General features: G+C 44.4%; 1 protein-coding gene across 6 annotated transcripts in view; it reads left to right on the top strand.

Annotated features, from left to right (window-relative positions):
- Nucleotides 1–14711, top strand: part of LOC147710549 (uncharacterized) — a 493247-nt gene that overhangs the window by 458831 nt on the left and 19705 nt on the right. For all 6 annotated transcript variants that reach the window (XM_086921210.1, XM_086921216.1, XM_086921214.1 and 3 more), the window contains one exon: nt 10044–10262. In XM_086921210.1, the coding sequence (XP_086777336.1) occupies nt 10044–10262 (219 nt within the window). The remainder of the gene's footprint in view (nt 1–10043; nt 10263–14711) is intronic.

Below are 14711 nucleotides of genomic sequence, written 5' to 3'. Positions count from 1 at the left end.
TCCTGTACATCATAATAATTCAGCAAAATGTCACTTATGATTTTTTCAAAGTGGTCGACATCTTTGTATTCTACGGACCAATTGTGCCAATCGGCACGTTTGCGAACGCAAAAAATGCTTTTCAGATGCAGCAAACCCTATTTTGGGATTCGGTAACCTGTTACTGAATCGCAAAATGGGTTTGGGATTCGCTATTAGTAAGGGGCATGTTTAGGGCATTCCTTCCTAATACCGGATCGCATCGGTATGTAGGAATGTTTTTGACTGAAATGCGGTCACAAAACATTTGCATTTTACCACCTACTTTAAGTAGGTGGGAAACCATTCGCAAATGGGAAAATATCCCCAAGGAACCCCTTCCCCTTTGTGAATTTCTGTAAAGCATTTTTTAAGAGCAGGCAGTGGGCCCATCGAACCACTGCCTGCTCTTAAAAAATTAAAAGAAAACTTTTCTTTTTTTTGGTAAAGCATCCCGTTTTTCATTACGGAAAACGGGCTGCTTTACAAAAAAAAAAAAGATTGCTTTATTTGAAAGCAATCACGGTCATGGTGGTCCGCTGACGCCAGCAGGCCACCATCCCTGTGAAGTTTGCAGTACCTAGGGGGTCGCATATTGTGACCTACCTCATTAATATTCATGAGGTAGGTCAATTGCGATCCCCTGGGAATCACAGAAAGTGTTCAGAACACTTTCATGCGTGCCGTTTTGTGATTTCCTAGTTGCGAATCGCAAAGATTCACAATTAGTAAATCACAAAATGGGGCCTTCGTACATCTGGCCCCTATGTTCACTAACTTACAGGAAATTGGAGTTCGAGATATGCTTCAATTCTCACTTGTTACTGAAATAAATACAGATATATGGAGAGCTGGGTACACAAGACACCTGAATTTTCTATGTTGTTTCTAAATTAAATGTGACATGTTTGAGGAATATATTGATCAGATATATTCCCCTTTTAGCGAGAAATATGGTTGTTATATTTGCTATCAGTTATAAATTTGCTAAAACAGATCTATTCAGGGCATTAAGAGCCATCCTCATATTCCCGCTTCTACACACATTTTTATTTTGAATGGTCCTGTCCTCCCAGCTGCGCAGTTAAATGCCTCTAGGGTTGGGAGAAATTTCAATTATACATAATTACTCCTCATTTCAAAAATGTTGCTTTATGTTTATTAAGTGAAATTCCCAAAATCAAGCCTTTATGCCACGTCATAATATTAAGCAACACAATTATCACAGGAGTGAAGGATTATTAAATCCCTAAAAAAATTCTTTGACCTTCTACCAACGGAGGCTAGAAAGGCGGTAGCGGTTGCGCTAATCCTAGCGCGCCTTGACTACTGCAATGGTCTATTGGCAGGTGTGAAAAAAAACACACTCAAAAAACTGCAGAGCGTCCAGCATTCCGCCGCCAGACTGGTGCTTAAACTCCCCAGGAGGTCTTCGGCTTCTACCGCTCTGAAAACCCTCCACTGGTTGCCTCTGCACAAAAGGATCTTTTTTAAGATCCTAATCATCGCCTTCAGGGCATTTCACCACACTGGCCCCAAATACCTAATTAAACGCTACCCACACTACAACCCCCAGAGGACCCTGAGATCCTCCAACAACAACCTGCTAAAACTCGCCAAATTCAACTTAAAAACTAAAGGGGGTAAAACCCTGACCTATCTATCCTCCAGAGCATGGAACTCCATGCCTCACCATCTGAGGTCACAAACCAAAGAAACTCAGTTTAGAAAACAACTAAAAACATGGATCTTCAGTCTCCCAGATGAATATGTCATGGCCGCCATCTAATTCTGCCTCACTAACTACATCTGATCGCACACTTTCCAGCCAGCACCAGGATGCTCCTTCCGGAGCGCTAGTTGCGCTTTACAAATGCCCAAATACAAATACAAATACAAACACAAATTAACAAAACTTGAACAGCTGTCGTCCGGGGTACTTTTGCTTTTGGCACTGTATTTTAGCATGAAATGCGTCCTTGTATTCAAACTGTAGCTCTAAATGCTAGATATGTATAATTACATGTACTTTCACATCATTAAACAAAAAAAGATTATGTGAATTTCATACATCCCCATTATTTTCCCTTCTGTCCCATACATGCCAACACTTTCTACTTGGCTTCTCTATCCTTCCAACCTGGTCTTTACCTATTGCCACCACATGAAGGACAAGACACACACCTGGTCTCTTTTGGTTACCCACCACATTACGTTCACTTAGTAGTATTTACACACTGACACACATTACCAACTTTCCCAAAAGACTACTGGGGCTCTCAATTTTAGAACACACAGCATGTGTTGGAATTAAATTTCCACACATTTCACAGCATGTGCGTGCCACATGCTGGCCCGGACCGCAAGAGATAGGAAATTGAGCATAAGAACTCGCTCAGTGTATGTGACACTTTGGCCAGATGTGGAAGAGCAGTTGCAAAAATGTATTGAATCAAATAATATCCTAGATGACAAAAATCAGGATCCCATTCAAGCAGGGGAATAGAAAGCACAACAGTGAATGACAAAAAACCTGCTTTGCACTCTTGACTCTGACAAGCTCTAATTTCGAATCTTAATTGATTGATCTTTCACTTATAAGAACATGGACCACAGTCCTTATAGAATGCTTGATGAGCTGGACAAGAGTCACCAGTAAGTCTCTTCAGTTGTACAAATCATTCGTCTCACACCTAAATCTACACGTCAGTGTGTGTCCATGCTCTTTGTCAATTCATCCCATCGCTTTCGGCGTCCCTTAGTGATCACCACAATCTTCCTAGCTTTTCATCATCCACTAGAAACTTTTCACTCAGGGTATCTCCAAGTACTGTATCGAATCCTAGATATATGCTGATGATATTCAACTGCTCATCCCTGTTGGTATTCACATAGATTTCCAAAATATCATTAGACCATACTTCAAATATGTTTACTTGTGGATGAAAGCAAGTTACATTTTCCCTCATTGTCTGAAGACAAAAGTCCTCATAAGAAGGGGACTGCAGACAGAAGTATACCATTCAGATGTTTGAGAAAATTTGTCACCGCTCCAAGCCAAAAAATAGTATGGTTGTTGCTCACACAGGTCTTTATACATCAAGTTTCTGTTGTTGTAAAAACCACCAATTACCTGCGTATAATATTGTGATTTCCTATTAGGCTAAGATGCAGTCTTTAAATTGTCTGAGCTGTGTTTCTGTCAAGACTAGACTATTGTAATTTAATGTTTTCTGGAGCATCTAAGAAAGGCATCTAAAAACTCAGAAAAATGCAAAACCAGGCATCGAGGTTAGGCCTGAATCTGATAACAATGTTCCATTCTTACCCAGCTCTGAAAGAGCTCCAGTGGCTCCAAGTCGCAGAAAGAATAAGGATGAAATTACTTTGTTCGACTTTTAACATGTCCACAGTGCTAGACCCCAAAGGTACAAAAAAGTGACAGCAAATTGTGTATTTCTGCAGCCAGTAAAGATTTTTACGAACCAACCTATGTGCTAATAGTTCATAAAATTCCAAATTATAGTGGGTTGCAATCTGACTTATGTCATGAATATTAATGAGGTAGGTTGCATATTGCGAATCAGTATGATTGGAGGCCATCACAGGGATGGTTGCCTACTAGTGTCAACAGACCAAGTCTGCTATCACTTTTTTCTTTTAATGAAGTAACCTTTTTTTAATGCAGCCCATTTTCCTTGAAGGAAATGGGGCTGAGTTTAAAAAATGAAAGTTTATTTTTTTTAAAAGTTTGTTTGTGAGTTGCTAGTGGTCTTGATCACTGCCTACTCCTCAAAACATGCTTTTTTACAAAGGGGAAGTGATCCCAGTGGAGCTCCTTCCATTTTGCAGAATAATTATCACCCTAACTCAGGAGTCTGTCATTTTTCAATGTTTTGCGGCGCAAAACACTGATGCATCTCGCACTGATTTGATATTTGGAGGAGGTGCCTACAACATGCCCCTTCCGAATACCAATTTGGTATGGGGTCACGATTGTGATTTAGGAGTTGGTAAATATTTACTGACTTTCAAAACGGGATTAGTGCATTCCAAAAAGTTTTAATGGCCACAAACACCAAATTGGAGTGTTTGAAAAAATTCAATGCTTAGATTCGTCCCTAGGCCCACAATACATATGGAAGCTCACACTACACTGCATACTTTACTGAAACCTGAGATCAAACATAACAAAATTGATCACACAAACAAGATTAAGCCAAAAGGTATCCAGAGGCAAAAGGACTTGGGTCATGGGCCTATCACAGAGATCAGGGCCATGCTACTCAACACTTGCTCTTTAATTAGACATAACACGGAAATGGCGGAGATGATCGACAGCCTCAAGCTAGATCTAGTATTTGTTACGGAAACCTGGGCTAATGAGACCTCTGACCCGGACTTATTACAAGCGTTTCCCCCAGACTTTCAAATTACTAGAGTAGACCGAACCAATAAACGAGGGGGCGGTCTTGCAATTATCGCTAAAAACAAAATCTCAGTTAAGACATCCTCACTGGGCACCTCTCAGGACTGCGAACCTCTCGCGTTCCAGGTCCTACTCAACCACAATGACTCCTTGAATGGCCTTCTACTTTATCGCCCACCTAAAGTTCAGCAACCCCTGCTCGACATACTTACCCCATTCTTGGAAGCCAGCATAAACTACTCAAACTACACCATCCTTGGTGACTTTAATCATCACCTAGAGAATATCTCAGACGCTACTAACGCCGAACTTCTCGAGGTATTGGCGGTCTGAGCTTGGAACAATTGATCAAAGAGAGCACCCATGATGCCGGACACACCCTGGACGGTATTTTCACGTCCAACCCTATGATTAACATTGACAAGATACTCCCGGTAGTTTGGTCAGACCATTGAGCTATCATATTCACAATCAAAGCTACTTCCCAATAAAAAGCAGGGTCCGAACCGCCCACGACTCATTTCTATCGTAACTGGGCGAAAATCGACCTTAACCACTTTTACACACTACTCCAGGAGAACAAACCCAACTTGGGACTAGATACCAACCTGGCGGTCCACAACCTTACTGAATGGATTACTCAGGCAGCTAACATAGCTGCTCCTCTCCTAACTTCCTCTACGAGAAGGAAAAAAACATCTGAACCGTGGTTCTCAGACAAGCTAAGGTCTCAAAAACAGCTATGTAGAAGGACAGAAAAACAATGGAGATTAAATTATAATATGAAATTGAAAATGAAATATGCCCAGTCTCTGGCCATATACAAAAAGCTAATCAAGGAGGAAAAATGCATATACTATGCAGCCGAAACTGCAGCAACTAATAACTCAAGCAAAGAGCTCTTCAAGACTGTTGAAAAATTGGCCAAACTTCCTGACAAAGCCATTACAGACGACAACCCAGAATTTTGTAATACCCTGGGCCAAGCCTTTGTCAACAAGGTGCAAGCAGTCTGACACCTTTTTAAATACTCCTAATGAGCCTCCCCCAGCAAAAATTGTCTCCGACCAAAACCTTCCTAGTGTTTCCTTTTCCCATCCCAGCAGGGACCAAATTATACAGACTAATAAAGAAACAAAATCAGGGCCCCCCTCAGATCCATGTCCCCCTAAAATATTCCACCTCTGTCCAGAAGAGCTCAGCTCTCAACGAAACGATCTGTTCTCAGGATTCATACACCACTGGAAGTTCCCAGTGGCTTGGAAAACAGCTTCCGTGCTCCCCTTGCTAAAAAAACGCCACCTGAACCCCGATGATTCCCAATAGTTATCAGCCCATCTCCAGAATTCCTTTTTGCTCTAAGGTTCTGGAGAAAATACTCAATATCCAGCTCTCTACCTTCATCACCTCAAAAAATCTGCTAGACCACTCTCAGAATGGATTCAGAGAAGGCCACAGGACTGAATCTGCCCTAATCACTGCAAGTGAAGAGCTTAGGAAATCTCTTGATGGAAGCGGGAAGGCCGCCTTGATAATACTAGACTTATCGGCGGCCTTCGATACCGTTAACCATAATATACTAATATCGAGACTGACAGAGCTGGGTGTCCACATCTCGGCTTCAACGCTACTTTCATCTTATCTGTCTGAAAGATCTTTCAGAGTAGAAGCAGACGGAACAAACTCACAAACCTTCAATCTTCATTGTGGAGTGCCCCAAGGCTCTTCCTTGAGCCCCACGCTCTATAATGTTTACATGGCCCTCTGGCCGCATTGATCAGACAGTTTGGGTTCTCAGTAATCCGCTATGCAGATGACACACACATTGTAGTGTCAATTACCAACAATGAAGACGAGGTGGCAGAACGCTTCAACATCTGCATGTCCCACGTCAACAACTGGATGCAACCCAGCTGCCTAAAATTATTAAACAGCAGCAAAACAGAGGTCCTACTGCTAGGTACCAATCCCTTAGGTTGGTCTCCGAAATGGTGTCCCACTGAGTTGGGCGAATGCCCCCCTCCAGTTTCCAAGGTCAAAAATCGAGGGGTAATTTTCGACTGTCGGCTAACCATCGATAGCCAGATCAACTGCCTTACGGCAAGGTTCTGGGCTATATTAAACCTGATCAGAAAGATTCGTTCTTTTATCCCCCCAGAGGCCCTGAACACTGTGGTAACTGCCCTTTCAATCTCCTGGTTGGATTATGGTAATGCTCTTTACCTTGGGATCCAAAATCAACATCTGAGTAAGCTCCAACGCCTGCAGAATGCGGCAGCTAGACTGATCCTGAACATCCCAAGGCACGAATCAGTGTCCCAGCGGCTAGCAGCGCTTCACTGGCTGCCGGTACAGAAAAGAATAGTATTTAAGGCACTCTGCATTACGTTTAAGGCACTCCAAGGTAGAGGTCCCTCCTACCTGACTTCTAGAATAAAGTACTATGTCCCGTCCAGGAACCTCAGATCTGCACAACTGAAATTTCTCCAAGTACCTAGGTTGAAGCAGGTACATTGGGGAGGAAGGAGTTTTCTGCTAAGAGCGGCAAAACTCTGGAATCCCCTACCTCTTTCAATTAAAACCAGCCCGAATCTTACCTCATTCAGAAAATCACTAAAAACCTGGTTATTCCGAGCAGACCTCTAACTCGCCCGCACCCATCCTGACCCGACCTTTTAGTTCTCAGCGCCAAGACACCTCCACGCATTCATTGCGCTTTATAAATTTAAAAATCAAATCATGGGCACATGACTGTTGAGCCTGCTGTGCCCAGTAGTTCTCAGCGAACAACTAAATTGGCACCTCTTAAAACAGGTCTTCTTCTTGCTATAATTTGGGCAATCCTATTGCAGTCCATCCTCAACTGAGCCCAGGCTCTGACACAGATGTGCCCTCTCCCAACCCTCCTACATCCATCAACATGCCAGAAAAGGACTTGCGGGGTTGACTGTCAACATAACATGACTACAAATGTGGATCCTGGTCTGAAGCCATCTCTATAGATAAAATAAATTAATATGCCGCAATCCTTTTCTTCACCAGATACTGTGGACATTTGCCCATCTTTCTTTTAGGTAAAACCAGTCCAGTATTGTAGATTTATTATGTGAAAGACATCAAAGGCGATAAAGCACATGCGTTAGAGGTATTTTTACCATTTAAAGAAATAAGTATCCTGAGAAAAAAGGGATGGTAAGGAGAGTAACATGTTCCGCAAAGATCATCCCCAGTTATTGATGTAGTCCTGGTTTCCCTGCTCTGAGACACCCACTCACATACGTGCTATGTTTCTACGGGTCAGTCACGGCTGCCAGTAATAAAAAGTGGAGGGGAGGCAGGGCAGCAGCGGAAGTGGGAGGGGAATTTATAATTTTAAAAAATGTACCTGATGCTGCCTGCCGCCTCATGCCTCAGTGCTCCTCTGCTTCCAGCTCCCAGCAGTTCCTGGGACACCATTAGAGACTCCCCACCCATCCCCGTCCATCCCCGTGCTGCTCCCATGCTGCATGAGAGCAGCGCAGGGATTGACTGGACTGGGCTGGTTTGAAGCTCACTCAGGCACAGGGAGTCTCAGCCGGTTCTCCACCCGAATGTGGAATCCATCTGGGTTGGAGAAACCTAACTGAGCATGTCTGTTTGACCAGCCTAGGACAGCCGATCAAACTGGCATGCGCACTTATAAGTCCACATCTCTCCCTGCACACGCTTGGCTCAGCCAGCAGTTGAAAAATAAAACAATAATAAAATATCATTTTATTTTTCAGCTGCTGGCTCTCAGTCAGTGGGGTGACTTGCACCGCCACTGCGGAGGTGCCGCAGATGCTACTGGTGTACTTACAAATATGCACCCACATGCATCAAAGTCCCGTTTTGCGATTCCTAATTTGCGATTTTTACTGAATCGCAAATAAGGAATTGCAAAACGGGATGCATGATTGAAAGTGCATAAAATTTGCGATTCAGTAAAAATCGCAATTTTTACCGAATCGCAAATATTATGCGTATTCCAATTTGTGATTTCGCAATTCCCATTGATTCCTATGGGCCAAAGGCCCATAGGAATCAATGGGAATTGCGAATTTGCAAATTAGAATTCGCAAAATGTTGATGCATTCCATGGGGGCAGGGGGGGGTCCAAAGGACCCCCCCTGCACCCCTGAAATGTATTTTGAAGTGCATGTTTCAAACACACATGTCCTAAGGACATGTGTGTCTGTAACATGACAGTGTTTTGAAATGCAAATTAGAGCATTTTAACATATTTTCGCAAATTACCACGAGGTTCAACCTCGTGTTAATTTGCACCCCCTATTTGCGAAGTCGCAATTTTAAAATTAATAATGCATTGCTTTTAAGGAATCGCAAATTTGCGATTCCTTAAAAGCAATCACATTTTTGGAATTCGCTAAAAATAGCGATTTCACCAAAAAATGCTTGATGCATCCCAGAAACCTATTTAGGAATCTCAAACGGCCGAATTTTGCGATTCGCACCGTTTGCACTTCCTAAATAGGTTGATGCATGTGGGCCATGGTGCTCTATCCCGATTGGCAGCAGAGAGCACAGCATGTACTCCTAGGTCTCACTCCCCTGTGTACATGGCAGGCTTATCGTAGTTCAGGCCATACCAACATTCATACAAACTACACCACCACCTATTTAACTGGTCCTGGAGGCCAGCATATCTTCTAGTATTGTTCCCAGATTCACACTCTGAGGACTGGGTGCCATAGTCCTCCACTTCCCTTGTTACTGTGCTCAATTCACAGGGAATGTGAGAAATCCATTCCTGGGTTGAAGCTACAAGGTCCCGTGTACCATATGGTCTGAAATTGGCAGAATATGACAAGAATCTGCATGAGTGAGGTCTAACGTATTACCCAAATTAAGTGTGAAGTTATATACTTTTAATCTAGCAATCTAGGTTTCCAGTAGTGATGTAAATAGTTGGGGAGCAATAGCTCTTCTAGAGCGTATTAAAACAGCCCTGTATGCAACCAAATGCAACACGATGCAAGTTATTTGGCATTTTTGTTTTTGCTCAGTTTTCCGATTTCCACTCTGAAAGTTGACCAGGCTTCATCAGGACCATAGCAGGGAGGCGGAATACGCTGCCTGAATTTGCATAGAATTGGATTGGTCAAAGCTCAGGAAATTCATTTCAGCAGCGGGTACACTGGACTTTCATTCTGGAACTGGTATAATGGAATTTCATCCTGCCTTTAGAGCACAACTCTGTCAAAAGTGGCTTTGGCACAATGCACTGTCTTGCAAAATGATATATGGCACTTTCAGCCTCACAGTCCTGCATCACACTGTCATCCTGCAATTGCATCACCTCACTGTCACCATGATGTCTGTACACTGCACTCTTGTCCTGTTGTTGTTGCTCTTCACTGTCCCCCACCATCCATACACTCGATTTCTGTCCTGCCACTAACACACCACACAGCCATCATGATACTAGCACACTTCCACACCCAGCTTCTGTGCTGTCAATTGGCCACTCGCAGTGTCAATCATCCGCTGGCTCCCAACGCTGTCACTAAAATCCCAGTGTTGGCATCGAACTTAACACACTCTTTTGTGATTCCAGAAAAGGAGAGCAGTGCATTTGTGAAAGAGCTACTGAATGAACATAACAGGTTCCGGAGTCTACACAGGGCTGGACCACTGCAAGTCAGCACCGGGCTGTGCTTGGAAGCCCAGGCCTGGGCCAACCACCTGATGAGCATCCGAGCCCTGCAGAACAGCGACACCAAGTACGGGGAGAATCTCTGGTACCGCTGGGGCACCGACATCAGCATGCCCTCGGGTAGGTAGAGTTTCTATGGAGTCTGGTCTATGGTAATGTGTGGCCTTCTTGAAGACATGTTTCTCTCAGAGTACTCAATGAATGCAGCACAGGTTCACACACTTCAGATTGTCTTTTGCATTAAACACAGACTGGGGTGGAGAATGTGAACAGTAAGCAGACAATTAGGTGCCTGATTAAGTGTTTTGTGGATGGGTACTCTGTCACAAATGTGAAGAATATCCAGTCCGCCTCATTATAAGTTAATTATTTACTAATGCACTGATGAATAGATGGGCGGTATATCAGTCGGCGTATATGATGGGGCACCCCGTCTGCCAAACTCTAAAACAGGCCCATAGGACTTTCTGAAGAACTATGAGAATGTTTGTCAGCCAAAGAGTGTTCTTTAATTTCTTCCCACGGAAGCACGGTCCATGTCATCATCTCTACCCAACTCTGCAACAGTTGACTGTGGGGTTTCACCCCAAACTCGATAAATGTGCATGTGAAAATGCTCAACAAGACCCATAATCCAACAGGTATATTTTTAGATTGCACATTCATTTCAAGGAATCGCTCTGAGCGTTTGATATACATGAGATGCAAACGGATGCACATACACAGCACAAATAGATGCACACATGCAGCTTGACAACTAATATAGGTACATAGACAGAAGCTCTAAATTGGTTACACGTCTGATCTGCCAGCTTTGACCTTGGACAGACTATCTCCAGGACTCGCAACAAAAACTGGCATAGGTTCTAGGTAGTGGATCCCTCTAATGATCACATCACTCCCACCCTGATTGAACTCCTCTGGCTGACATTGCCAGGCCATACCATCTTCAACACCAGCTGCTTCATTTACAAAACCATCATAACCGGCACCCTACTCATCCTGCAGATAAGCTCAGCATCTCAGGTGGGTCCCAGCACACAGGCAGCCAGGACACCATCAGACTGCAGACTACAAAGTGTTAAAAACAAAACAAAGACAACAGGCCTTTTCCATCAATTTACCCAAGATCTGGATTAACATCCCTGTATCCATTCATGACTGCCCCATGCTGCTCTACTTTAGGAAACAGTTGTAGTCTCACCTCTTTACAGAACACTACATCACCTGCATTAACCATCCACAACTTAGGTTTGTCTCCTTTTACTCGCCAACTTTAAGCTTGCCTTTGACCATGTACAGTGCTGCACTGCCTTTAGGCTAGGGTTGCGCTGTAGATGCACCACATACGTTCATCCATTCTTTGACAATCCAGCTTGGTTAAGAGCTAAGTCCTAGAACAGCAAACCTGTCCTCAGTTAAGGCAGCTCTTGCAGAGTTATATTTCAGGTGGCCCAAACAAAGTTAGTGCCAGATGCAACTGAGTCAGCTGTCAAGCAGAGTTGAGTGAGTGGCGACTCAACATGTTGGTGGCTGGGTTATGGTTTAGAAGGCTAAATAGCGTTGCTAATTGCTGAATGGGTTAATATATACTGATGAAAATTGTTCTGAGTGAGAGTTATTGTAAATGACTGGTGGTGAATCAGTGGTGCATCTAGTTGGCTTTGTTATGAGTGGGTGCCTTTTGGACTTGGCCCTTTTTGCAGGGTCATCCCTGAACTTTTTGCCTTCCTCCTAGCCTTTTTTCTGACATGATGTTGGTGGTTGTAGGACTCTGGGCACTTTAGCACTGCTGTCCAGTGTAAAGTGTGTTTGCTCTCTGTGGTAAATATGGTAAGATTGGTCTACACCTGTTTGGCACATCTAATTTATCTGTCACTGTCAGTCCCTTGCAAAGTGGTATCTCAGATACCCAGGGCCAGTAAATTAAATGCTACTGGTGGGCCTGCAGCGCTGATTGTGCTACCCACCAAAGTAGCCTTTCAAACCTGTCTCAGGCCTCTGCCATTGAAGGGCCTGTGTGCTCAGTGTTACTGCCACTGTGACGGTGCACCTAAAATGTGTGCCATGTCTGTGACCTCCCTTTTACTACATGTCAGTCACCCGTAAGGTAGGCCCTAGCTAGCCCTATTGGCGGGTGTACTGTAGCTGGAAGGTAGGACATGTACCTTAAGTATGTGATATGTCCTGGTAGTGACAAACCACCATTTTGGTTTCTCACTGCCGTGAGGCTGCCCTCTCACAGGAATGCATTGGGGATTCCCTGATGTTTCAGTGGTAATTCCTGATATGAGAGGAGCAGCGTGCTCAAGTCTGGTATGGCTGGAGTAGTAATAATAAATGCTGCACAATAGTGTGTGCATATTTATTATCACTAGTTTAGAAATGACACTTTTAGAAGTTGGCATTTCTGTCTGCTATGTGTCTGCCTTCCTGGATTGCATGTCTGTATTTGGACTGAAAAGCGGCTGGTGAGGTGTGTGTGTGGCTCCAGGGAGGGCGAGGTGAGTCAGTGCTAGGCTGAATAGGGAATCTGCATTTGGAGTAGTGGGAGGAGTAGTCCACTAACCCTGATTAAGTCTGTGCCTGCCTGGGTGAATGCTGGCTCCACCCCCCCTGTGGTGTGTCTGATCACCGAGCCCCCACCTGACAAAGGGAAGAAGAGCCTTGTCAACAAAGCCCCCCAGAACCGGTTCAGGCTGGTTCCTCCAAACCCTGTGCCATGGCAGACAAAGCAAATGGTGTGGTGGGGATGTGACCCCATGAAGAGGGTGCTGTTCCTGTGCTTCCTGTGCTTACTGGGACGTGCTGCTGCTGGGCCCCAGGAGGAACCGCCACGAGGGACTGCCTCCCTGCTGGTGGGCCCTGTGTGCTGGTCTGCCTGGGCCGAGCTGTGCCCCTTGAACGTTTAAGGACTCTAGTGCCTCGTGAGCTCTAAACCTTTTAATTCCAGGAAGGAATCCTGGTGCTCTGCAGCGCTGCACTGCATTCCGTGGGAACCCCGGTGTGGGGATTCCTCCACTTTGATGCGTCGGATGCGGGAGCCCACATCGCATTGGGGACGTTTAGAGTTGGAGACTACTGCCTGGTTCGTGCTCCTGAGAACGGGAGCCTACCCCGCATTGATACTTCCTTAATAGCTGGAGCCTACCCCGCTTTTGTTGTTATTTACGGGCGGGTGCCCACCCCGCACTAAGGAGCCTCTGATAAAAGGAGCTGCTGCCGCAGTCAGCGGTAAAGCCGGAAGCCAGTAAAGCCTGACTGTGGGTGTGGCCGGATGAGGGGTGCGCTGGAGGCAGGAAACCCGGAGTCCCAAAAAGGAGCGGGAGACGGCAGAGCCTTGCAGGCTCCATTTGCGGCATTCTAGCCTTCCCCCGCCTGGCAGAAGGGAAGGAAGGCCCACAGAGATCTCTGGTGAAAGCAGGAGGACCAGGCGAAGTCAGGAGAGCCAGGCATGTTTCTTGGGGACCGTCGCTAATCAGGGGCCAAGCGAGGCAGATTGCTGGTGCCTGTGAGAAAGACCAGAGGAGTCTGCACAAAGCCCCAGTGAGTGGACTGAGGTCTTTGGAGCACCAAGAGAACGTGGTTTAGCGAGATACCGTCTACGTAACGGGGTGCCCCAGCCAGGATAACTTATAGGCAACTGATGCGAACATACATTTGCAAGCTTGTGTCTAGTCTAACTAGCACACCAGCTCGACCTACATTCAAGATTGTTCCCGCTACCACTTTGAAAAGAAAGGGCAATAAAATGTTCTGTGCTTTTTAGCAACTTACATTTCAGTCTCTTCTACCAAAACGAGAAAAACTTCTTCCAAGCATTTACAAGTGTCACTTATACTTGGGGGATGACGCTTGACATTGCAACCTTTTCCATTTTAATCCAACTCTCCAAAACGATTAGAGGATTGTGGATCCTAATCGTGTCTACTTAGTCCGAGTATGAGCCTTGAAAAAGTCATCTACACGATGAAAAACAATGTCAGCTGTCTGCATCTACGGAACTATTCTGTGTCAACAGTATCAAGAGCTTATCTGACACTTCTTTACTTTGACCTTTCTCTACTTGTTTTATTTGCATTTGTTGCTTTCCTGAATTTGCTTGTTGAAATTAAATCTGACTGACAACAGAGTCCGTTTTGAAAAAATAATTTTGCTGTGCTCTGTATTAATTGCATTGAGTTTATATATATATATATAGAGTCAGTTTTGAAAAAATAATTTTGCTGTGCTCTGTATTAATTGCATTGAGTTTATATATATATATATAGAGTCAGTTTTGAAAAAATACTTTTGCTGTGCTCTGTATTATATGTATTGAGTTTATGTATATAGGGAAAATTCTCGTTCCTTATACAGGGTAACACAGTGTCTTACATTGAGCACGTATATATATTAGGTATCTAAATACATTGCAAACGTTACGGAGGTGCTGATTGTTTCTTGTAAAACCACTGCCAGTGCCACTTGTTCTCAGTGTGACACAAGCAAAGTATGTCTTCTTTTGTAACTCAGTCATGCTGGAACCCCAGCAGCAGGGGCGGTGGGTGACATTTGAAAGTGGTGGGG

The sequence above is a fragment of the Lissotriton vulgaris genome, chromosome 5 (genome assembly GCF_964263255.1).
Source record: "Lissotriton vulgaris chromosome 5, aLisVul1.2, whole genome shotgun sequence".
Lineage (NCBI taxonomy): Eukaryota > Metazoa > Chordata > Amphibia > Caudata > Salamandridae > Lissotriton > Lissotriton vulgaris.
This window is presented reverse-complemented; position numbering and strand designations above follow the sequence as displayed.